This window comes from Triticum aestivum, chromosome 3D (assembly GCF_018294505.1).
Source record: "Triticum aestivum cultivar Chinese Spring chromosome 3D, IWGSC CS RefSeq v2.1, whole genome shotgun sequence".
Lineage (NCBI taxonomy): Eukaryota > Viridiplantae > Streptophyta > Magnoliopsida > Poales > Poaceae > Triticum > Triticum aestivum.
This window is the reverse complement of record NC_057802.1, coordinates 144737494-144760278: the sequence shown is the minus strand read 5'-3', so window position 1 is coordinate 144760278 and position 22785 is coordinate 144737494. Positions and strand designations below refer to the sequence as shown.

Sequence of the window (22785 nt, the reverse complement as noted above, 5' to 3'; positions counted from 1 at the left end):
GGAAGAAAATGAGATCCCACCACACCACACCAAACCTCACCTCACCACACTCACCTCACCACACATCCAGGAATAAGTATCTAGGGAGAACATGAGCGTTCTCATATCTCAGCGACTCTCGGCCGTCGGATCGTTTTTTGATGCGTTTTTGACCGTCGGATCTCGCTCCTGGAAGACCTTGGCCCTTGGATCAAAAAAAGTTACTGCTACAATGAATAGTAATAAATAGTGTGCACTCCAGCATTGCCACCGCCTGTAAAATTGGGTGGCCGCCGAGGGCATTCTCGTCATTTCACACGAGGATGTATAAAACGGGGTGGCTCTTGTGGTGAAACCCTAGCCGTCGCTCGCGCTCGTGCTCGCGCCGCCCACCTCCTCCCGTTCCTCCCACCTCGCCTCTCTCTTCCTCCCGCCCCTCCCGCCGCCACCCTGCCTCCTCTCCTCCCGTGGCCATCGACCACCCGTCGAGATTGCCTCTCCGCCGGCGCTCCTCTCCCCTCGCCATCGCCGCTCTCCGCCGCCGGCTCCTTTCCCCTCCCCCCCCCCGGTTCTCCTGGCCCCGTCTGTCTCCGGTGATGGCGACGTGACGGAGATCGTGCTCGTGGTCGGCCGGCGGGCGGTGGCGCGACCATCAGTTGTTGGCGCCAAAGCGCGGGGTCGCAGGGTGTGGGAAGAGGGAGGGGCAGATGCGTGAGGAGGAGGAGACTGTGGTCATGGTGGCGCGACAGAGGTCGTGGCCGGCCGATGCGCCGTAGCAGGTGGTGGTGCGTGAGGAGGAGGGGGCCGTGGTCTTGGGATTAGCTTCTTACTGGTGTAGAGCTCCTCCATGGAAGCATGAACGGGATCTGGCCTGTCCACATCCACGGTGGCTCATGGAAACAGCGGCACCATGGAGCAGGTATGGCATTTTTGTCGAATCCTTCCCCCCTCCAGTCCGCACATAGTTGTCTCTTTCCTCGTGAGCTCCTTCTTCCTCCTGCTCCCTCTCTCTCTCCTGTTCCTCCTCCTATGTAATTTTCATTTGTTTGTGTACTTCCCATGGAACTGGAAGTATATTGTTCATTAACAAGAATTGTGATTGTAAGCATCTAATAGAAGATGTTGTTAGCATGAACAAGATTTGTATTGTACCTATTGACAAATAGCATGATCTGCCCGGTTTTAATTTACAAAGAGTAACATTCATAAAGTGACTGCCATTTGCTAATTTTCTGAAAGGTGGTTGCACACTATGGCGGCAGTCTCCCGAGAGAGAGCATGGAGATGGTGTGAGGTTAGATAATGATTCAAAGTTTTACACACTATAAATGCTATTTTTGGTAATTATTTAGGTATAGCTTCTTAATTTCTTCTTTGGGTTTAGGACTACTTCTGGATGCTTAATTGATGCTTGTTATTAGACTGTAGATACATTTGTGGGATGGGAAGTGAATGCTTCTCACACTTGGTCGGGCTGGGGTTCCATTTGGGTTCACTTTGCTTCTCTTTTGTATTGATTGCTGAATTAGCAAGGTATAATAGCAATTCTTCTACATCCAAATGATTGGGATGGATAGTGTTTCCTACACGGTATTTTGTTTGTCATGTATGCCATCACTAAGTATTGTAGTTAAGTTGTAGTTAAGCTGGCTGTAGTAATCTTACAGTTTATATGGATGGTGTGCAAGTTAAAGGTCTGCAAAATACTGTGCTAAACTCTTATTTGTAGGTCAGGTTAAAAAATCCCATGCTAGTTTGCTTAGTTTAGATTCATAAGGGACAATACAATGTTGTTCAAGTCAATGTTGTTATGGAAAAACATTTAAGAGAAACTTAGGTAGTTAGAGGAACTTTTTATGCCCTTGAATAGGGCTCTACGTGGCATGTGAAAATCAGAGTTCAGAGCTCAGGCTCTACCTGGCATGTGAAAATCAGAGCTCAGGCTCTATAGGATTGGCGAGGAGGTGCAGAGGTTGGGTACGGGAGAAGGACTCGGGAGGAGGTGCAGATGTTGGGTACAGCCCGAGTCTACCTTCTTGGATCCAGGCTGAGTTGCTCATGGGCGTTGTAAACAGTGCGGCAACAAGAACTAGATGGATGGATGGATGGGGGAGATAGAAGATAATTCCGACAAAGATCATTGTGAAGCTAGCTGGCCTGGAGTCTGGAGATGACCTCTGATTGCTTGCTTGGTCTTTTATCTCTACCACATCGTCGCAACCTAATTTTTAGACCTTTACAATGTGTTCTTTTAGTAGGAGGTGTGGCGTGTTAGAATTTCAGCCATTTTCAAAAATTACGGTTCAAATCTGACCATAATCAATTTTTTTGGCATAATGTACTTTTCGCTCTAGACCGAGATGGCCGAAATTCAAAACACGGGTACCACCCAGACCCTTCTACATCATGAACCCATGTTTAGATGAAAAAATCGCGATCTCTTCCCCTTGCAGCCCCCCTCCTCCCTCTGGCCTTAACCCAACACCTATGTGCGCGCACTGGGACTGCGGCCCTTCTCCATGCCGTGAGCTTCGGGGAGGTCAGCGCTGCCACATGGTCGTCATCGCGGGCAGATCCTCCTCTTGCGCCCATGCCATGGCTCGGGTTCTACTGGCAGTCAAGATAGATAAGAGCTGACCACTCGTAATAGGATTTTTGTCTCTGGATACCACTAGAATTCTCACACACTCAGCATGATGATAAAACTAAAAATGAACCATAAGGTTGCTTCTCTACCATTCTCTACCTTAATTATGTTTTATAAAGCTCAACACCTCTGTGTGTCAAGTCTGACATGTTAGATTTATAATTACAGAGTATCTTTTGAATTGCTCAAAGAGATTGAATATCAAACAAGTTGATGCAGAAGAAGAGATAAAGTCGGTCCACCTTTGCATCCACAATGTAATACTGAGCTACATGGGAATTATGGTGGCGCTGCTATGGAATTGTGCTTAATGCAAAAAGCTGCCATTGTTTGTTCCTATGTCTAGACCAGGCTAAAAATGTCAATTCAGGTGAATGAAGTGCAGTGTATCGGTATTATTGTCCATCAAAGTTCCATTTTTATTCACTAGATAAATACGAGCTTAAACATCATGAGTGTCGCTTAACAGGTAAGTCTACATTTTTTGCAAGTCTATCTAATCATATTGAAGCTATTACCCTGACCTTATTTTTTTGGATTTGTGTCAGAATTATTTATTATTCCTGTTTCATGGATTTGCTCCTTATTTTGTAATGCATTTTGTATATTTGAAATAAGACAATTTATTGTTTAGTTAGGAGTACTTTATTTGTAGAATGAGGAGAGAAAATGGTGTTTATGAATGGCTGCCGGTTATTTTTACTAGCAACAACACATAGGCCATACGTGTACATGTGTCCTTACTGTATGGGAATGACGAGAAAACCAACGATTATGAATGATTGTTAGTCATTTGAATAGCACAAACAAAATACGGGTCATGCTTGTACGTGTTACCATTCTACATGTAATGCAAATGCAATGTCCTGAGTTTGAACAACAACAGAGTTGATGGGTTATAATTCTTGAAAGTTTAAATCATCTCTGCTGCTCCAACCAAGTGTTCAAGTGCAATTTATTTTATTTCAAGCCAAATTCCCTCTATTATTATGTTGAACTTTTTAGGGAAGGCGACCAAGGAGCTCGTGGCAGCCGTGTCATGCCTGCTCGGTGCTCCCTCGACTCGCCGCCAATGTCACTGGCGGTGCCGCGGCAGTGCATGATTGTTTTGGGTCCAGTGAATGGGCGCTGAGGATGTTTGATTGCCATGCGAATGCGAAAGTGATAGAGCTTGGTATATGTGTGATGTTTTTTCTCTCCCGTAGCAACGCACGGGCATGTTTTGCTAGTGTGAGGCCTAACTAAATAATTATTAGTGTAATTATCCTTTGTCCTGAACAATGCCTAATAGCTGCATATTATTTTCAGTTTCAATACTACATTATGAGGGCAAGATCATCCAATGGGGCCAACCACCAACACCATGCTCCTCCAAAGGTAAGCCCACTTCGTGATGCCTACCTGGCTACCTATTATTTTTTATGCTCCATGCCATACGTGAGCTGCCACCTTCCCACGTGTTCGGGCTAATCAAGTAACCTCCAGAATGAATAGTGATATCTTTAGACATAGGCCATTGGCTATATTTGTCAGTAGTATCATTCTACAAGCTTGTGTAGCCACTAATGTGGTTCTTCGTTGCTTAATTGCAGGCATTTGATTAAGTCAAAGGCAACATGAAGGTATGACAACGATCAAGTTCCTTAAGTTGATTGGTTTCCTTTTCTGCATTCCTTTTTCTATGGTCTCATTTGGCATTCCTCCTCATGGCTATTATGTTGTACCTTTTGGGTTGTCAGATGCTTCACCCCGGCAACATGGTTAGATTCCTTGCTTTCTCCATGTGAATTTTTCCAAAAAACTTCTCTATTTAAGGAACCATTTTTTCTTATCGGTGTAGAAAGAGAAGGGTCAAAGTGATCTTTTCCCACGGTAATCACCACTGTTTATTTTAGGCTTATGTGCCTGATTGTTTTTAGGATCTCTGTGTCAAGAAGGGGATATATCAAAGTAGTGTCTCATGTTCTAATTATAAATGAAGAGAAGAGAAAGTTGAGAACTTCGTAATTGCATAGTAATCATGGCTAGATCGTAGAGTTTAGAGATGTACAAATGGTTGATTAAAAATATATATTTATATTTGCAGCAACACAATGGTTCATGCCAGGTAAATATTTTTGTAGAATATAAGTCAGGTTTAGAACTTTTGACCACGATAGCTGAAAAAACAAAGTAAATACATCATATATATATTCAGTATAATGTATATTTAAATATTCATGGCGCTGCGTAAGCATAATTCAGTTCCCTGGGAGCACTAGCTGCTGGCGTATACATGTATTTCTTGATTCTAATAAGATGCAGCCAATCTTAGAAAATATAGTAAGCACCTATCATGAAATTTTAAACTGGCGTGATGTGTCTCTCTGTTAATAACTATCGTGCTTGCATAGTTGGTTGATTTCTTTGATTATAATCAAACTGGACCGTCATTATAATCAAATTGGACCGTCATGATCAAAGAAATACATGTACCAAAGTCACATCTGTTTAGACCATAATTAGGCATACAATTGCTCCTTCAAATTATTGTGATATTGTAGTGCTCTTTAGTCTAAAAAATTATGTATTGTGGTGCTGCACCTTCTTTTCTCTTCTTTCTAGGACATATACTCTGCATGGGAAGTTGCCTACTTGCTATGAGCTTCAGACACATCGGTAGCCGCTACACCTTTCGATTCTATGTACTTTTGTTAATAATCTGCCCAGGACACTTTACTTTTGCTGTGACCTGTCATTTTTGTGAGCCGCGGATGATTTTGGCATTGATGTTCTCATTCAAGTCATCTTATCTTCGCAAGCCTACTGATAGAATACACTCAAGATAGGGCACCATCCTATGTTTATAAGCTTATAGGAAGCAAACATTTTCATTATCTTTGACACTTATATTGTCATTATATTAACTTGTGTAGCAGAGTTTTAAAATCAGAATGGGGCAAATGTGTCTACTATGACAAAGTGAAGACAAAACGAATGCATCGAGTTACTAATGCAGTGGTTTCGATGAGAACTGAAACCTTTCACTTTCAAGGTTTGACATTGATATCAACTATGATTATTTAATCGAGAAATTCAATTCATATGAAGCGAAAGAAAAGCATGCATTTCCTTACATTGACAGTGATTATTAGCCCATTGTGGTATTTCAAATTATGATAAAGAATATATTTCATGACCAAAATTTGGGATTTGGAGAATCTCAGTTCTGATATGTACATGCATCTCCTTTTATTTTGTCATGCTACTAAATGTTTTGATATGAGACTACTTATTCTGTGTATCTCTTATAAATATAAAATGGTCTATATGTAAAGTTTTCCAATTTTAATTACATTATGTTGTCGATGATGCATGGTTCTGGAATTTGGAGATTAACATTTCATAATCTCATGTGCTGAATTGGATGCTGCCTTGCTTCCTGGGAGAGTGAATGTTTCTTCTTACCCTTGAACACTATAATCGGTAGCTTTGTTACATGTGCTAGACTTGCCTTCATACTAATACATCATGCTGTTTGATCTTCCACGACTTGACAATATTGTTGGGACATGCACCCTCGCGCGTTGCCGATCTAGTGTACAACAGCAGCCCACTGCATGCGCGCGCGGTGGCTGAGCCGGCAGATGGGTTGCTTGGCCGGGTGTGCAGCAGAGCCTTGACGACGATGCTCATGTTTGGCCGGAAATCCGCCTCGTACTGCACGCACAGGGCAGCCACGGCAGCCATCTGTTTGCCACAAGATAAAAATATGGTGAGTCCTCACTGTCACTGCTAATTGCGTACTCAAGAAAAGGGTTCCTTTTGTTGTAACAATAAGCAATGTGCCTCTAACACTCTTGCCTGCGCCGATTTAGCATAGATAGATAATAGTACTAATTACGGCGAATATGGAACACAATAATCCGTTTCCAGGTCTACTTCCAGCATGTCAGACTTTTTTTTGCGAATATCCAGCATGTCACACCTGCACCCCCTTGATGCAGTGGACAGCTGTGGTGGCTGGGCCGGGTTCGGCTCACCTGCTGGTTCGGAATTATTGCGCAGGGTAAATAGGTGAGTGCCATGTGTTCTTGTGGGCCAACAACTCAATTAACTTAGACTCGTAGGCTGCCCGTGCGTTGCCACGGGCTTTGTAAAATTTGTACTGGTTGCATATCGAATTTATTATAGACAGAAAAGATAGTCAATAACACAAAAAATGATTTAAAATCCCCTGCACTTGCAATGTATTTCGATAAAAAATCGACCGTATAATAGAAAGACCTATCATATCTGATTCACAAAATAAAGAAGGGGCTACAAAAACATTGAACTCTTTATTGTGCTCTGCATTATAAATGATAATAACACTTGAATGCCTTTATTATTTATGCTTAAGATACCATCTCACAAAAGCAAGTGTATTGTTATTATCCATTAATTGAAGACAAACACATGGAGTATTTTGTTCCCTTTAAACAAATGTTCGAACAAGTTACAACCAGAAACTCAATTCCATAAAAAAAGAACTTGATTGCAATATGCAAAAGCCTATATTCTAGAACATGCAATTCACCTTTTAGGTACTACTGCGACAAAACACATCTTCTAGAACATGTTACCTATCTTGGGAGAGGTAAATACATCAATCTTTGATAACATTTATTGTTAAAAAATTGTGTATACATTTATTTGTATTTTTATAATATTGTGATAAATCCATTGATGATTTTCTTCTAGTTTGTTTGAGCAGTGTAACGCCTGATTTGGTGTATCGGTTCAAGAATAACTCACATAAGACTCAAAAGGAAATGTGTGTTGTAGTGTGAACTCTGACATAAACCGACCGAAGGGAAAGCCTAATTCGGTATACACTCAGACTTTAAGCTCAAATATAAGTGTGAATCACAGGCAGCATCAATTGTGAACAACAAGGCTAAAATTTGCACAGAGAATATGTTGTCGCAAGTTTAAAACATATGATTTTTCCCGTTTTAGCACAAAACTTGGAAAATACACAGTCGGATTGAGAAGAACACAAGTCTATAAGATTAGTCCTATCAATTGTTCATTATTCTATTAGCAACTAAAATAGAGAGATAGATAGATATATAGAGAAACAATACCTAATCAGATCCCCCAAACATCGTGAGACAATATAAAATGTCTGAAAAAATATAGTTCTCTGAAATATTGCAAGGGAGCCCCAAGACATTGACATTCTAAATTGCTTAGAGCTTAAATGCTTAATACAATCATGCTTCTCCATTTTGAGCCAATCCACCTAACGTGGACTACTTCATTAATACATGCAATCATTCCAGATAGCCTGCAAAACAAGAGGTAAAAGTTAGTAAATATTGTACAAATATTTTTTTTTGTTGAATTGAAAGGCTCAAATTAAAAATCAACAAATATATGCAGGGTTATTTCATACCGCTAGTTTATTCAGCACCATTAACCTCCTTGTCGGCATATAATGTATAATCCAAAATCATATGACCAATTTTGGGGCAACTTTATACTACTTGCGAATATAAAGAATATGATTAACTAAGAAATATTGGATTGTAACAGATGTGAAAAAATACTTCTATGCTTCAAGGAATCATATGGTGTGAGTATCGTCTGAAAGCTTTTAGGATAAATAAGGATAGAGGGCTGTTTTGTTCAAGGAAACAGAATGACTCTCCTTACACCAAGTCTAAGTTCATCATCATTCATCATTGTTACATGTATAAAATGGGGAAATACACAATGAATAAGAGGAATAAGGATAGAGAGTTGTCAACTTCATCGCACTGTTCATTTGCTTATACTGAAGAAATAAGATAAGATCCCCTGTGACAAATCTATTTATATTGACAAATGAATTCCCTCCATTTGTTAAAAAGATGCCTATTTGGTTGATCTGGAAGGCAAAGGAGAATTTCAAAACATGTATATGGTACCTTGCTAGAAGGAAAAAGATAACTGATATACTTGTCTCAAAATCAGAATGGATGATAGAATTACATAGAGCGGTTTGCCCATTTCGAAGATTCTCAGTGTTGTAAGGAACTGTGTCAACGAATTCCCACAGAAAATATAGCGTCTGATTCCAGGAAATGATTTATTTCTGTTACTCACAAACAACATGTACAACATTGAGAAGCTCCTCGTGAATCAAGCTTACAACACTGAGCATTAGAAAATCATACTCTCTTCTTGATAGCCGGTGGTGAGAAAACATGTGCTGCAATTAGTATTGAAATGTTCTCCTTGATAGGTTCATGAAGAATGCCGGCAATGAGAATCTCATCCAGTATTTAGGCCTGAAAATTTCACCATTGGTACTCATGAGAATTAGTCAGTACTAAAAAGAATGGTGTAGCTCTCGCAAGAAATTTCATATAACTCCACTGCTGGTTCTTCGGTGTCCACGGGCCTTTGTTTTCTGATTACACATATATAAATATAATGAATATAGTTCAGCCGGTAGTCAGTCTGTAGTTCCCCGTCAAAATAATATATAATGCATGTGAAAACTTACATGTATAGAAAAGACAACCCGCAACAATTGGAAAATAATTGAAATCCGCTTCACTTGCAATGTAATTTGACGATGTACATACAAAACGGGCAATGATCCAAATAATTATCTGTTACAAACTTTCTACTTGCTATGCTTGAGATATTCCCGTACAACACCGGGAATGTTGTCTTTAGCTTCATTCGCACGCTACTTCAACAAGTACAATAAAATTTTCATTTTCAGCTCATAACCAACCAGCACAAGCAATGTATATAGTTAGCATGAAGATTTCACGTGAAAGATTTAAGAATGTGCAACAAAGAATACTGAGCGTGCATTGTATGTAGAATATGGTTATATATTCTGACCATATATATACAATGCAGTGTCTCACTTTATCCGGATGCCCCTCGATGACTCTCCCATGATGCGGGTTCCTCGACTCCTTTCTCTGCTGGCTCCCGTAACAACTTGTTGGGTTGCCTCCACCATGTGTGAATAGAGCATGAACTTTGTAATCTCCCAACATTTTAACACCCGACTAAAAAATTGAATGAAGTAAAAAATAATACTTTTCAATAATATATCCTTAATAGATGGAATTAACTATACAAATTGGCGAGTAAACAACCGTTTTACAAAAACAAAATAGTGAATTAATCTTTATGCCTCCACATAAAAAACATTTTACAGTCCATTTTCTAGACACCTTCACAGATGTAAACCTCTAGAAGTTTTCAGTTATTATTCCTTAATATCACCAAATTGTAGAGATAATTTTTTGTATCAAATTAAAACAAAACATCACATATGATCCTTGCTATCAACCTATGAACCTGCCTAAGCATGTAAGTTAGTAAATTGTTCCATTGGTGATGTGTCTCCAAAGCGACATGTGATATATTTATTTTTATTTGGAGGGATTAGGCATGCTCTTCTCCTTTTTTTCCAGCTCCCACACTTGAGAAGTTGCAGTCCTATCCAAAGATTGAGATAAAAAAAACCTGAAAACCCAAAATAGCATGCAGATGCACACACTCAAAATTGCATGAATCCTAAAAGATTGAAGAATGGGGATTTAAAAAATAAAGTTATTTAATTAAAGTGCCCCCTTAGTTGAACTTCTTCTATTTTATTATTCTAAACACATTGACTTATGGTGACTTGCATTGTACAAATTTACTACAACACATGGACAAATATTGTACTACCAAACATCTCCTAATTATCATAGGTTTATGTATGCATCTCCTAACTATCAAAGGTTCCAATCAGCATCTGCGGACCCCATCCATGAGTCAGCGCGTTGCAATGCCGATTTGGCACTTGAAAGACATGGTGTTACTACTTTTTAGTTCTTTAAACAATTCTTCGAAGGACAACCCATCCTCCATCATGTAATTCTTTAACCAGAACCAAAAGATTAGAATTTAGAAACTAATCATTTGTTGTGAGAGAACAGTGTTTGTATGCGTAAAATATTATGTATGCCAATGACATTACCACATGGATTTAGGTACACTGCAGTGAAATTAAATCGTAAGATATATAAATAAAACGGGCATCACATCATATGCATGCCTCTGCCACATAGTGCATACCTTTCTCATGACTTTGGCTTGTAAGATGGTAGCAACAACTTCACTTGTTGTCTTCAAGCGTCGAGAAACATCAAATAGTTGCTGCCGTTTTCTCTATTTCCTAAAGACATGCTTGCTGAAAAAATTGCCAAAAGTTTACAAATAAAATATAACATAAGAGCATGTTCTTAACGACAAATGATATTACCAGAAAATGAAATCTAGCTGACAACAAGAACTGTATTCTGACTAATATAGTTTCGAACCCTGGTTTTTAACTAAGGTAAGTGAGATGTTTTAACAAAAAAATTACCGTTTACTCGGCTCTTGGTGCTAGTTCTTCTTGAGAAAACTTCAAAGCTTCATGTATTTTTCCCACACGAATCAACTCTATCAGATTTTGTGCTTCCAGATGGAAGTATTATAGGGAATTGTCAAAATTTGAGTCAAGACAAGAAGTCAATACCAAATGAAGGCTTCAACTTGTACATATGGTTGTGTCCAAAAGCCCAAACCTCTGTGAAAAGTGCACAATAAAAACCTACACCCACTTTACAGTAGTTATACAATACTTCACTCAACAGTATACAAACAATATCTTATTCAAACCATGCTGTACAAACCGTATCACCTCCAGGCTCCCGCTAAAAGGAGCAAATACAATTTTTTGGGTGAAGCAAAGATATAATTTCTCATACGCATATATACCTTAGTCTCATGTAGAAAAACAAATTCTAACAAAAAAAGCATTATCTAAAGATAAGCCACATTTCTCATACGCATATATACCTTAGTTTCATGTAGAAATACTACTTCTGACCAAAAAAAGCATTGTCCACTATGCTATGGGTATTTTTCAGATGAGAAACCGGCCGGTAAACATAATGGAGAACCCGGAAGGTCCATTAGCACATATATGACTAATGACAAGAAAGTTAGCCACAATTGTCATATCATTGCTCCTGCTCCAAACTTTTCTGACAGCCCAACAACGAGGTACAAACTGAAATTAGGATCGTGGGGTTAAGATCGTTGATCTTCTCGATAGCCTTCCGAGCATTTCCCTGACTTGCCCACTTGCTTCACCTCCATCCGGTTGGTGATGGTCCACCGGGTAAATGTGAATCGCACACAAAGCTGCATGAATCACACTTCAGTGCTCCTGTTGTGAGAGAACAATGTTTGTATGCGTAAAAAATTATGTATGCCAATGACATTACCACATGGATTTAGGTACACTACAGTGAAATTAAATCGTAAGATATATATGAAAATAAAACGGGCATCACATCATATGCATGCCTCTGCCACATAGTGCATACCTTTCTCATGACTTTGGCTTGTAAGATGGTAGCAACTTCACTTGTTGTCTTCAAGCGTCGAGAAACATCAAATAGTTGCTATAGTTTTCTTTGTTTCCTAAAGAAATGCTTGCTGAAAAAATTGCCAAAAGTTTACAAATAAAATATAACATAAGAACATGTTCTTAACGACAAATGATATTACCAGAAAATGAAATCTAGCTGACATCAAGAACTGTATTCTGACTAATATAGTTTCAAACCCTGGTTTTTAACTAAGGTAAGTGAGATGTTTTAACAAAAAAATTACCGTTTACTCGGCTCTTGGTGCTAGTTCTTCTTGAGAAAACTTCAAAGCTTCATGTATTTTTCCCACACGAATCAATTCTATCAGATTTTGTGCTTCCAGATGGAAGTATTATAGAGAATTGTCAAAATTTGAGTCAAGATAAGAAGTCAATACCAAATGAAGGCTTCAACTTGTACATATGGTTGTGTCCAAACGCCCAAACCTCTGTGAAAAATGCACAATAAAAACCTACACCCACTTTACAGTAGTTATACAATACTTCACTCAACAGTATACAAACAATATCTTATTCAAACCATGCTGTACAAACCGTATTACCTCCAGGCTCCCGCTAAAAGGAGCAAATACAATTTTTTGAGTTAAGCAAAGATATAATTTCTCATACGCATATATACCTTAGTTTCATGTAGAAAAACAACTTCTAACAAAAAAAGCATTATCTAAAGATAAGCCACATTTCTCATACGCATATATACCTTAGTTTCATGTAGAAATACTACTTCTGACCAAAAAAAGCATTGTCCACTATGCTATGGGGTATTTTTCAGATGAGAAACCGGCCGGTAACATAATGGTGGAGAACCCGGAAGGTCCATTAGCACATATATGACTAATGACAAGAAAGTTAGCCACAATTGTCATATCATTGCTCCTGCTCCAAACTTTTCTGACAGCCCAACAACGAGGTACAAACTGAAATTAGGATCGTGGGGTTAAGATCGTTGATCTTCTCGATAGCCTTCCGAGCATTTCCCTAACTTGCCCACTTGCTTCACCTCCATCCGGTTGGTGATGGTCCACCAGGTAAATGTGAACTGCACACAAAGCTGCATGAATCAGACTTCAGTGAGAGTCCAGTGGCTAAATCTCATGTACTATTCCAGGAGTATTGCAGGAGTAAGACCGGCCCGATTTAAACATTTTATTTTAAATAGCTTGCTATAGCATTTAGAAGATGTCCGCCGCTAAGAGCCTTAGTGCGTTATTAAAACTTTGGGCGTGTGTCTATTACAAAATATCGTTGGAAATGTACAGTCACAGTTAATGAGAGGTTGTAAACTATGGAAGTACATTAGGTACCAAACGGTCCATCGACAAGTGACTCCACTAATAGTCCAATAAGACATTTGCACCCAAGAGCATCCAAAGGGCAAAGTAGTCCTTGAATTGACTAATAGTAAGATTGTTATTTTAAATAGTAGTAGTATTATAGAAATTAAGATAGACGAGCAAATCTGCATGGATGATATGAAAAATTTCTATCTTAAAAAAAAACAATTCAACGGGCACTATGATATTGCAAAGTTACTCTTATCTAGCTGTACAAATGAGTAAATCAAGATATTAATTACCTCATCCATGCTGTCATTGCATAGTTCATCCGGCAACTATTAGTCGAGATCAGCATCCAGAACATCACCCTTCTTGATCTCTTGTAGATCTACGCCACAAAAACATTATATCAAACTGCAGAAACATATAGCTAATGAAACATACAACGGACATCGACCGTCCGACAATGCTTATACCGACGAACGACACGCAACGGCGGTGCGCCACCGAGATCCCTTCCAAAAGGGCCTCCAGCGAGATTCCCTTGTTCACCCGCCACAATATAGGTACGAGGCGAAAAGGCGGCGGCGGCATGCGTACAAGCTGCGTGATAAACTGCTCCTAATCGATGGCGCCGCCTCCTCGCAGCGCCTTCTTCTTCTTCTTGGCTGTCTCTCACAGCTCAACCTTCTCTCTTGTGGTTTCTCTCAAGCACACACCATGGAAGAAATTCTCAGAAAACACACACACCCACGCATGGACCAAGGAAGAAGGAGGCAATAGCTTTGCCAAGAGACACCTTCCTCTTGGTCAGCCGTGGCTACATCTTTTTCTCAGCCCTCACGGCTTCACATTTCATTCAATCAATGCAATACTTATATACAACAGCTAGCACGGCCAGGAGGCAACTCCCTGATCCGTTTCCTATGCTCACGTTTAGGACGTGTCCAACTACTCCACTATTGCAGCTGCATGCAACCTCCATCTGCTACATACACGTACTAATTAACTTGACCAAATCACTCGGCCATACCTCAACTAACCATGCACTAACTAACTAGATAATATCCTAGTACATGCATGCACCACCGCAGCTTCACGCCACAACGGCATCTCACCAAGCTGCCGCATCACACGGCCCTCAGCATCTCCCATGCAGATACATGACCATGACAAGATTAAAACTAACATTCAACCCCCTAATCTTGCCATGTCAACTCCTCTAATTTTTTGATGCAGATCACCTACATCCTCTTGCCGCAACATCACCTTGCCGTGGACGACGCATTCCTCGCAGCGCCGCCGCATGTCACCACAGAAACCTTGCCGCTGCACTTGTGTTCGCAATCAGCATCACACGAACCCTCCTGCGATGGTAGCCATGGCCACCTCACCGGCCTCCGCATCTCACGAAGTCTGCCACCACCTGCGGCCTCTACGTCTCATGGATTCTACCGCCACTGTGACCTCCACATCTCATGGAGCTTGCCGTTGGTACACCACCACTGCTATCCTCATCACAGCTGGGTCATCGTACCTTGCCTTCGGCGAGCACGACACATGCCGGCATACAACTAACTTCACCATGGACTGTCCGTTGTCGTGTTCATGGACACATGGTGCAGCACCTAGCCTCCCGCTGGTGCCCCATGAACCTCCGCCCCGACGTACGCACGCGCCATCACACTGTCTTGCCGAACACCGCAGCCAGCTCTTGACGTGGATGACACCTCCCATCACCACCCCGTCTCCACCTCCTAACGGCCTCACGCTGCAGGCAGACGACAGGGGCATCGCCGCCACCCAGCCTTCTCCTTGTAACGGCATCACACCGTCCTTGTGGCAACGTCGCACCACCATCACCATCTTGCGGCATCGCATCGTAGCAGGCCACCAGCGGCATCGCACCGCCGACGACCTCCACCTCGCACGGAATCCATCACGTCGCCGCTGCCGCCGCCACCGCCACGCCGGCCACCATAGCCACCACGGATCAACAAGGCTCTGATGCCAATTGATGGCGCCGCCTCCTCGCAGCGCCTTCTTCTTCTTCTTCTTGGCTGTCTCTCACAGCTCAACCTTCTCTCTTGTGGTTTCTCTCAAACACACACAATGGAAAAAATTCTCAGAAAACACACACACCCACGCATGGACCAAGGAAGAAGGAGGCAATAGCTTTGCCAAGAGACACCTTCCTCTTGGTCAGCCGTGGCTACATCTTTTTCTCAGCCCTCACGGCTTCACATTTCATTCAATCAATCAATGCAATACTTATATACAACAGCTAGCACGGCCAGGAGGCAACTCCCTGATCCGTTTCCTATGCTCACGTTTAGGACGTGTCCAACTACTCCACTACTGCAGCTGCATGCAACCTCCATCTGCTACATACACGTACTAATTAACTTGACCAAATCACTCGGCCATACCTCAACTAACCATGCACTAACTAACTAGATAATATCCTAGTACATGCATGCACCACCGCAGCTTCACGCCAACAACATCTCACCAAGCTGCCGCATCACACGGCCCTCAGCATCTCCCATGCAGATACATGACCATGACAAGATTAAAACTAACAATCGATGCGTGCGTTATGGCTATGCATCTTCCAGCTAGGAAGCTGCTGCTAGCTGGGCAGGCCCCTTTCTCTTAGTAAGGATGTGTAGGGAGAAGCAAAATAGGACGATGGCTTAGCAGTCGCTGTGTGTTCCTGGAGGGTGCCCCTGGAGCAGATGGCAGATGGCCGGCAGGGGCACCCTAGCGGCCACCATGAAACACGCGATGAGGATGAAAAACCCGCCAAAACCGGGATCAAGCGCAAAATAAATGGACGCCCAAATTAGGATTGAGAGGACCTGGACGTGGGCGAGGCAGGCCGTCATCGGAGGGGCACGCAGCCCACGGCGGCAAGCTCCATGACGCGGCCATGGCGGCACCTGTAGAGAGGAACGACGCGCAGCTCAGAGGAGAGAGATAGGTAGCAGAAAAGAGGAGTAGGGGGAAACGGAGGCATGGCGGCGGGGTCCTCTCTGGTGCGCAGGCGAAGTGGACATGTGGCGCGGCGGCGGGGGAAGGGGTCGATGGCGCGCAGGGCAGCGGCCACGGCTGGATCTGGGTGCGACGGCCACGGCTGGAGCTGGGGCGGCGGCCGCAGCGGGAGGTGGCGGGGGCGGCCGCGACGGGCGGTGGCGCACCACGAGACGGGTTAGTGTTTGAGGGAGGAAGATGGGGGAGGGGATCGGCGGCGGCTGCGAGGGCGAGGGCAACAACGAGGGGATCTGGTGTGGCGTCGCTCGAGGGCACCTGGAGGCTTCGCTCGCTCGCTCGCTCGTTCGCACGTTGCCGGTCCAAGACGGGTTTTTTTTTCCGCTGGTTTTCTTTCGTCGGTTTATTTTTGTCCCTTTTTTTTTGGCGTGGAGGGGAGTACCTGGAGGCATCGCTCCCTCGTAACATTGGTTGGTTCGATTTTTTTGGCGTGGAGGGAACTACGTGGGAGGTGGGAGGGAGGACGAAAATAAACCGTGATAGGTGGGACGAAAATAAACCCGGAACGGAGACTACCAACTGAGACATTAGGAGTAGAGATTTAATTTATTTCTTCGTATTGCTTCGGTCCTTCATCACCTGCCCTCTGGGCGAAAGAAATAGAAACAATTCTTTATTTAACATTATCTTAAATATTGCTTCCTTATTTGACACTGAAAAACTTTTTTCCCTATCTAGATTAAATTTTATGCTTTTTACGACACTTTTGTCTATTTCGAGCCTAAATAATATCTGAAAACACCATTTTGCCCTCACGTGATATTGTGTGTGCGGGACAGTAGCACACACGCATCATCAGTGCGAGGGCAGCAACACATGCACACGCACCCGCACACAAGCAAGCAGGCAGCAGCACGGACGCACGTAGCACACAGGCACCCAACAACGCGCGCGCACACACACACGTACACACGCAGTCAGGGACGATTTTACCGTCAGGGCACCCTGGGCATGTGCCCGGTCTTGACGGCGCCACTTATCAGAACTTAGGCGAGCCGCTGAAGCCTTCGTATTCGAGAAAAATTGGTTAAATATGCTGTAAAATCATAAGAATTCCCCGGAGACGTACGAACTAATCTTTCTAGGCCTGTTTTGGACATTTGCCTGCCTATTATTGTGCCTGCTATTTACTTACTCTTTTCTAACATGGCTCATAGCCATAGCGCTCATCAAATTCTCCAGAAGGCAAATCGGTCCAGCTTGTGAAACTTGAAGCTTAATTGATCGACTCACTTGCTTAGGCGCCCTAGCTACTCCAGCCTCAGAGGCAGACTGGCCGCCAACAGAGTTTTGAGTGCCCGAAGAGCACCGGCGCCCAGCAGGAGAGAGGGCGTGCGCATGGCCTCAACTTTGGTGAGCGACTGTCATGATCGGGAGGCTTGCTCCGGTGCACCCCTAACTCAATTTCCTAAGGCTATTCTTAATCCCCGTCATCTATTTTTTCTCCGGCCCGCCGCTGCCCATATCCAAGCCCCGTAGCCCATATCCAAGCCCCGTATAACCCATACGTATGTATACGGTGACATCCCAAAAAAAAGGATGACACGACCCCACGACCAGGTAGGACCTGCCGACGGCCGATCCATCAATCACGCAGCTCAATCAATCACGCAGCTCCATCATTCACGCAGCTCCTCCATCATTCTGGTGAGTTTCTGTAGGAATATCGGCGGCAGCGATCTTATCACCGGCGATCTCGTCCGAGAGCGCGCGCGGCACCGTCGTCAACCTCCAGCGCTCGCAGGTACCGCATCCCGTTTCCCCACGTTTGTCTCGCTCGCGGCAGCATCAAACGAGCTGCCGCTGTTTTCGTCGTAGTGGTTAACCTAGCGGGGCGGGCAACCTAGCTTTCTGGCGGTCCAGGCCATCGCAGATCTTGTTCTGATAGTGCTGCTCGTCGTGATATACACAGTGATCACGCGGGCTAAAGTGGGTTTCTTCTTTCTAGGGTTAACCTAGCGTCGGTTGCCGTCGGTTGTGTGCACGACGGCTCCGTTATTTGATGCGGCGGCTTACCTAGGTATCCGGCGATCCAAAATAATCACGACTGGTGCCGTGGGCTAGGAATCCGGCGGCGCATGTTATCACGGGTAGCACTGCTTGTTGTGATCCAAAGTGATCACGTACTGGATTCGTGGGACGTACCTTAACGCCGCTTGGTGTGGAGAGGGGGGAGGATCCATGGGCGATCAGAGGTCGTTGGCGTCGGTTGTGTGCACGATCTGAACGCCCTCGGTTGGGGCGCTCTTTGGTTGGTGTAGTTTATTTAACATCCGTGATCGTGCGCTAGGTGTTGTATATGTCAGCATTGATAATGTTTGCACATGTGATGATACATATTAATTGTTGTAGGAAATGGCGGACGATGAGTTAACTGATATGATGTATGACATGGAGTTTGGAGAACTGATGAAAGACTGGATAGAAGATTGGTCAGATGATGAAAATTCAGATCGTGGAGATAGGTCATAGAATGGGAACGTATTGGAAGATCTTAATGTGAGTGGCATTATCATGTTGTAATTTTTTGGTGGCATCCGATAATATTATATTTTGAAAATTTATAGATGGATGAACATGATGATGGTCAGGAAAACAATGAGCATGATGATGGTGAGGAAAACAACTCGAAGATTTCGAATGAAGATTACATTAGTCAGGTATGGAAGTGAATTTTTTTGTTGGCATGCATGCAAATTGAATTAATCCTAGAATATTATATGATAAGTACTTATGTATTTGTGTTATATTTTTCAGCTCATTTCCGAATGTCATAATGCGTACGACTATTACGGTGAATCCGACGCGGAGACAGGCCTTGATGTCGAATCATTAGCTGCATCTGATTCTGGGGAGTCGCAATCGTCGGTCATCATGAGTGAGGTATGTATGTAATCAATGTTGTATGGAAGTAATGTTATACCATAGAAAACTGTTTTCATGGCTATGTTATGATTGTGTAGGTGACATAAGTTGAGGGGAAAAAGAATGTCCAAGATACTGCTAGTGCAGATGATAAGAGGGATATGTTCATGCAGATAATACAAATGACTTTTACGTCTCACGAGGCTGCGTATGATTTCTACAACAGCTATGCTAGAGATAATGGTTTCAGCATTAGAAAGAATAGGGTCAGGTATAGCAAAACCGAGTCACGTCATATGCGTTATAGGTGGTTTGTTTGTTCCAGACAAGGAAAATGTGACAGCAGGTTGCTAACCGAGGAAGGACACAGCCGTAGGCTCAGACCCGAGACACGCTGCCACTGCGAAGCGCACCTGACCGTGAAGCTTGACCAAAAGCGTGGGGTTTGGTATGTTGATAGTTTTGAGGACAAGCATAGCCATATCTTGGTAGGACCGGATGAGGTACCTTTTCTTTGGTCCCACAGAAAAATCAAAGAGTACCAGAGAGCTGAGATACTGTCCATGGGAGCTGCAGGGATTAGAATTCACGACATGATGGATACCTTCATCAACAAACATGTATGGTATGGCGGTGTTGGTTTTACCAGGCGTGAAATATACAACCTTTACGCCAGGGAGAAGAGGAAGCTGCTTTCAAAAGGTGATGCTGCCACAGTCATAGGCATCATGGTCAGTAGGAAACAGAGGGATCCTAACTTCTTTTTCGAGTACAAGCTAGACAAGGAAGGACATATGAATAGGATGTTCTGGTGTGACTCCCAGTCTCGTCATGACTATGAGGACTTCGGCGACGTGCTTGTATTTGACAGCACGTACAAGATGAACCGGTATGGTATGCCATTCATACCCTTTGTTGGTCTTAACAATCACCGGAAGACCACTGTTTTTGCTTGTGCCATAGTTTCGGACGAGACCGAAGAGACATATGTGTGGCTGCTGGAGACTTTCTTGAGGTCCATGTGTCAAAAGATGCCGAAGAGTGTTATCACGGACGCCGACGCTGCGATGATCAAGGCAATTCGCCAAGTCTTGCCAGACACCGTATATGTACGTGGCATATAGAGAAAAATATGAAGATTCACCTCAGTCACAAGTCCTTGAAGGAGTTCCGAACTCTTCTGTACTACAGCACGTCCACGGCCACGTTTGAGGAGAGATGGCACGCGTTTTCCAAAAGATGGCAGTCGGAAAAAACAGTAACATGGTTGAGACGGATGTATAAGAAGAGGAGACTGTGGGCTGCGGCTTATCTGACAGAGGGTTTTTGGCTTGGCATGAAAAGCAACCAGAGGAGTGAAAGTCTAAACTCATGCCTTCACCTTCACCTAGACGGTGAAATGACCCTGGTGGATATGATTTTGCACTATGAGAACGCCGTTGTACGTATCCGTGAGAATGAGGCACGAGATGATTGCACGGCCTCACAGAGTTTACCGGTGCCAGTTACTAGCTCGAGGGAACTTGAGATAGCTGCTTCTGACGTCTTCACTCCAGCAAACTTCTATATGTTGCAAGCTGATCTTAGGAAAATTGGTGGCATCGAGATTGTAGAAATAAAGCTCGGAGACGGATCACAGCAGTACATCGTGGCCTGGAAGAATAACTGGAAGAGCCGTTTTTGGGTGGAGTACACTCCAGTAAATTCCGCAGAAACTATAAGGTGCAGCTGCAGAAGAATGATTCGAAAGGGTCTACCTTGCAAGCACATATTCCATGTACTGAAGTACTTGAATATATCTGAAATACCAAAGTGTTTAGTTCTTGTGCGGTTCACGAAAGATGCAAGGTTGGGACTGCCCGCCAGGCGCACAAGCGATCTGTTGGGATTTGGATGGACTGGAGCAGCTGAAGAAATGAAATATAGCCAGGTCAGTGTGTTGGCTTCAGAAGCTATGCATGCAGCATGCAAACACCCAACTTTGTGGGATCAGTTACAGGAGAGTTTGAAGACCGTGATAGCTAAGAGCCATGAGTATGATCAGCTAAAGGAAAATTTGAGTAAGAAAACGGCTGATCTTAGTACTTGTGCAATCGAATATGTAGACGATGGTGAAGGCAACATAGTTGAAGTTCATGATCCTATTAAAGTATCAACGAAAGGTGCAACTAAGGTAGATGAGAACCGCCCTATGTCGAAAAATGGTAGGCCACTTTCGTACGACGAGATCAGAATCAGGTGCGGCGCATGCAAATTGCTAGGGCACACTAAACGCAGCAAGAAATGCAAACTAAATAAGAAGTAAGTTTTTGTATGCATTGTAGGTTATAATTGTTTTTAACTTGTCATTCATTAACTTTTCCTGTTATCGTGTGCAGAAGCGTGGTGGGCGAAGAAGAGTAGAACAGTTGCTAAAGTTATGTTAGGATGAATCCAGTGATCTAATAGTGAGGTGTTTACAATGTGTTACTGCATACATGATACATGATATATACTATTGCAAGAGGCCAGTACCTTGAGATAGTGGTTGTAGCATATATGGACTAAACACGAGGCGGTCACTAGGGACTTTAATCATGGAAAATGGATAGCATTTTAGCCATTGTATAATGATGGCATCTTTTGTGTTGTCCACTGTAGTTATATTATATTAGAAAACTAGAGGATACCCGTGTTGGGAAACGTAGTAATTTCAAAAAATTTCCTACGCACACGCAAGATCATGGTGATGCATAGCAACGAGAGGGGAGAGTGTTGTCCACGTACCCTCGTAGACCGACAGTGGAAGCATTATCACAACGCGGTTGATGTAGTCGTACGTCTTCACGATCCGACCGATCAAGTACCGAACGTACGTCACCTCCGAGTTCTACACACGTTCAGCTCGATGACGTCCCTCGAACTCCGATCCAGCCGAGTGTTGAGGGAGAGTTTCGTCAGCACGACGGCGTGGTGACGATGATGATGTTCCACCGACGCAGGGCTTCGCCTAAGCTCCGCAACGGTATTATCGAGGTGTAATATGGTGGAGGGGGGCACCGCACACGGCTAAGAGATCTCAAGGATCAATTGTTGTGTCTCTGGGGTGCCCCCCTGCCCCCGTATATAAAGGAGCAAGGGGGAGGCAGCCGGCCAAGGGGAGAGGCGCGCCATAGGGGGGAGTCCTACTCTACTCCTCCTTTCCTTGTGGGAGTAGGAGAAGGGAAGGGGGAAGGAGAAAGAAGGAAGGGTGCGCCCCCTTTCCCTAGTCCAATTCGACCAGACCATGGGGAGGGGTGCGGCCACCTTTTGAGGCCTTTCTCTCCTTTCCCGTATGGCCCATTAAGGCCCAATACGAATTCCCGTAACTCTCCGGTACTCCGAAAAATACCCGAATCACTCGGAACCTTTCCGAAGTCCGAATATAGTCGTCCAATATATCGATTTTTACGTCTCGACCATTTCGAGACTCCTCGTCATATCCCCGATCTCATCCGGACTCCGAACTCCTTCGGTACATCAAA

At 43.4% G+C, this 22785-nt stretch overlaps 1 protein-coding gene and 1 long non-coding RNA gene across 36 annotated transcripts; one reads left to right on the top strand and one right to left on the bottom strand.

Moving 5' to 3' along the window:
• Positions 1–319: 319 nt before the first annotated feature.
• Positions 320–21862, top strand: LOC123077945 (protein FAR-RED ELONGATED HYPOCOTYL 3). Of its 30 annotated transcripts, none has more exons than XM_044500316.1 (13): positions 320–898; positions 1219–1273; positions 2795–2996; positions 3632–3800; positions 3935–4003; positions 4219–4248; positions 4366–4386; positions 5545–6380; positions 18770–18916; positions 19009–19077; positions 19175–19300; positions 19381–21583; positions 21661–21862. In XM_044500316.1, the coding sequence occupies exons 12-13, from the start codon at positions 20415–20417 to the stop codon at positions 21683–21685; spliced, it is 1194 nt and encodes a 397-aa protein (XP_044356251.1). In that variant the 5' UTR covers positions 320–898; positions 1219–1273; positions 2795–2996; positions 3632–3800; positions 3935–4003; positions 4219–4248; positions 4366–4386; positions 5545–6380; positions 18770–18916; positions 19009–19077; positions 19175–19300; positions 19381–20414; the 3' UTR covers positions 21686–21862. The 30 variants fall into 30 exon arrangements, with proteins under 30 accessions (XP_044356251.1, XP_044356250.1, XP_044356252.1 ...); XM_044500315.1 differs by adding an exon at positions 5231–5284 and having other exon boundaries at positions 322–898; positions 2795–3856; XM_044500317.1 differs by adding an exon at positions 5231–5284 and having other exon boundaries at positions 322–898; positions 2795–3856; positions 5542–6380.
• On the bottom strand, positions 9649–14084 carry LOC123077948 (uncharacterized). Of its 6 annotated transcripts, none has more exons than XR_006436940.1 (7): positions 13666–13923; positions 12467–13128; positions 12314–12360; positions 12025–12136; positions 11016–11839; positions 10724–10838; positions 9649–9663 (listed from the first exon to the last, which is right to left on the bottom strand). It is a non-coding gene; the product is annotated as an uncharacterized lncRNA (long non-coding RNA). The 6 variants fall into 6 exon arrangements; XR_006436939.1 differs by lacking the exon at positions 9649–9663 and having other exon boundaries at positions 10824–10838; positions 11016–11062; positions 11169–11839; XR_006436938.1 differs by having other exon boundaries at positions 10724–11839.
• Positions 21863–22785: the final 923 nt, after the last annotated feature.

Excerpts from the sequence above, each read along its gene's own strand:
- LOC123077945 (XM_044500316.1), top strand. The coding sequence starts at position 20,415 with ATGAAGATTCACCTCAGTCACAAGTCCTTGAAGGAGTTCCGAACTCTT. Across the intron at positions 21,584-21,660 it reads AAATGCAAACTAAATAAGAA|AAGCGTGGTGGGCGAAGAAG; the intron begins GTAAGTTTTTGT and ends TATCGTGTGCAG.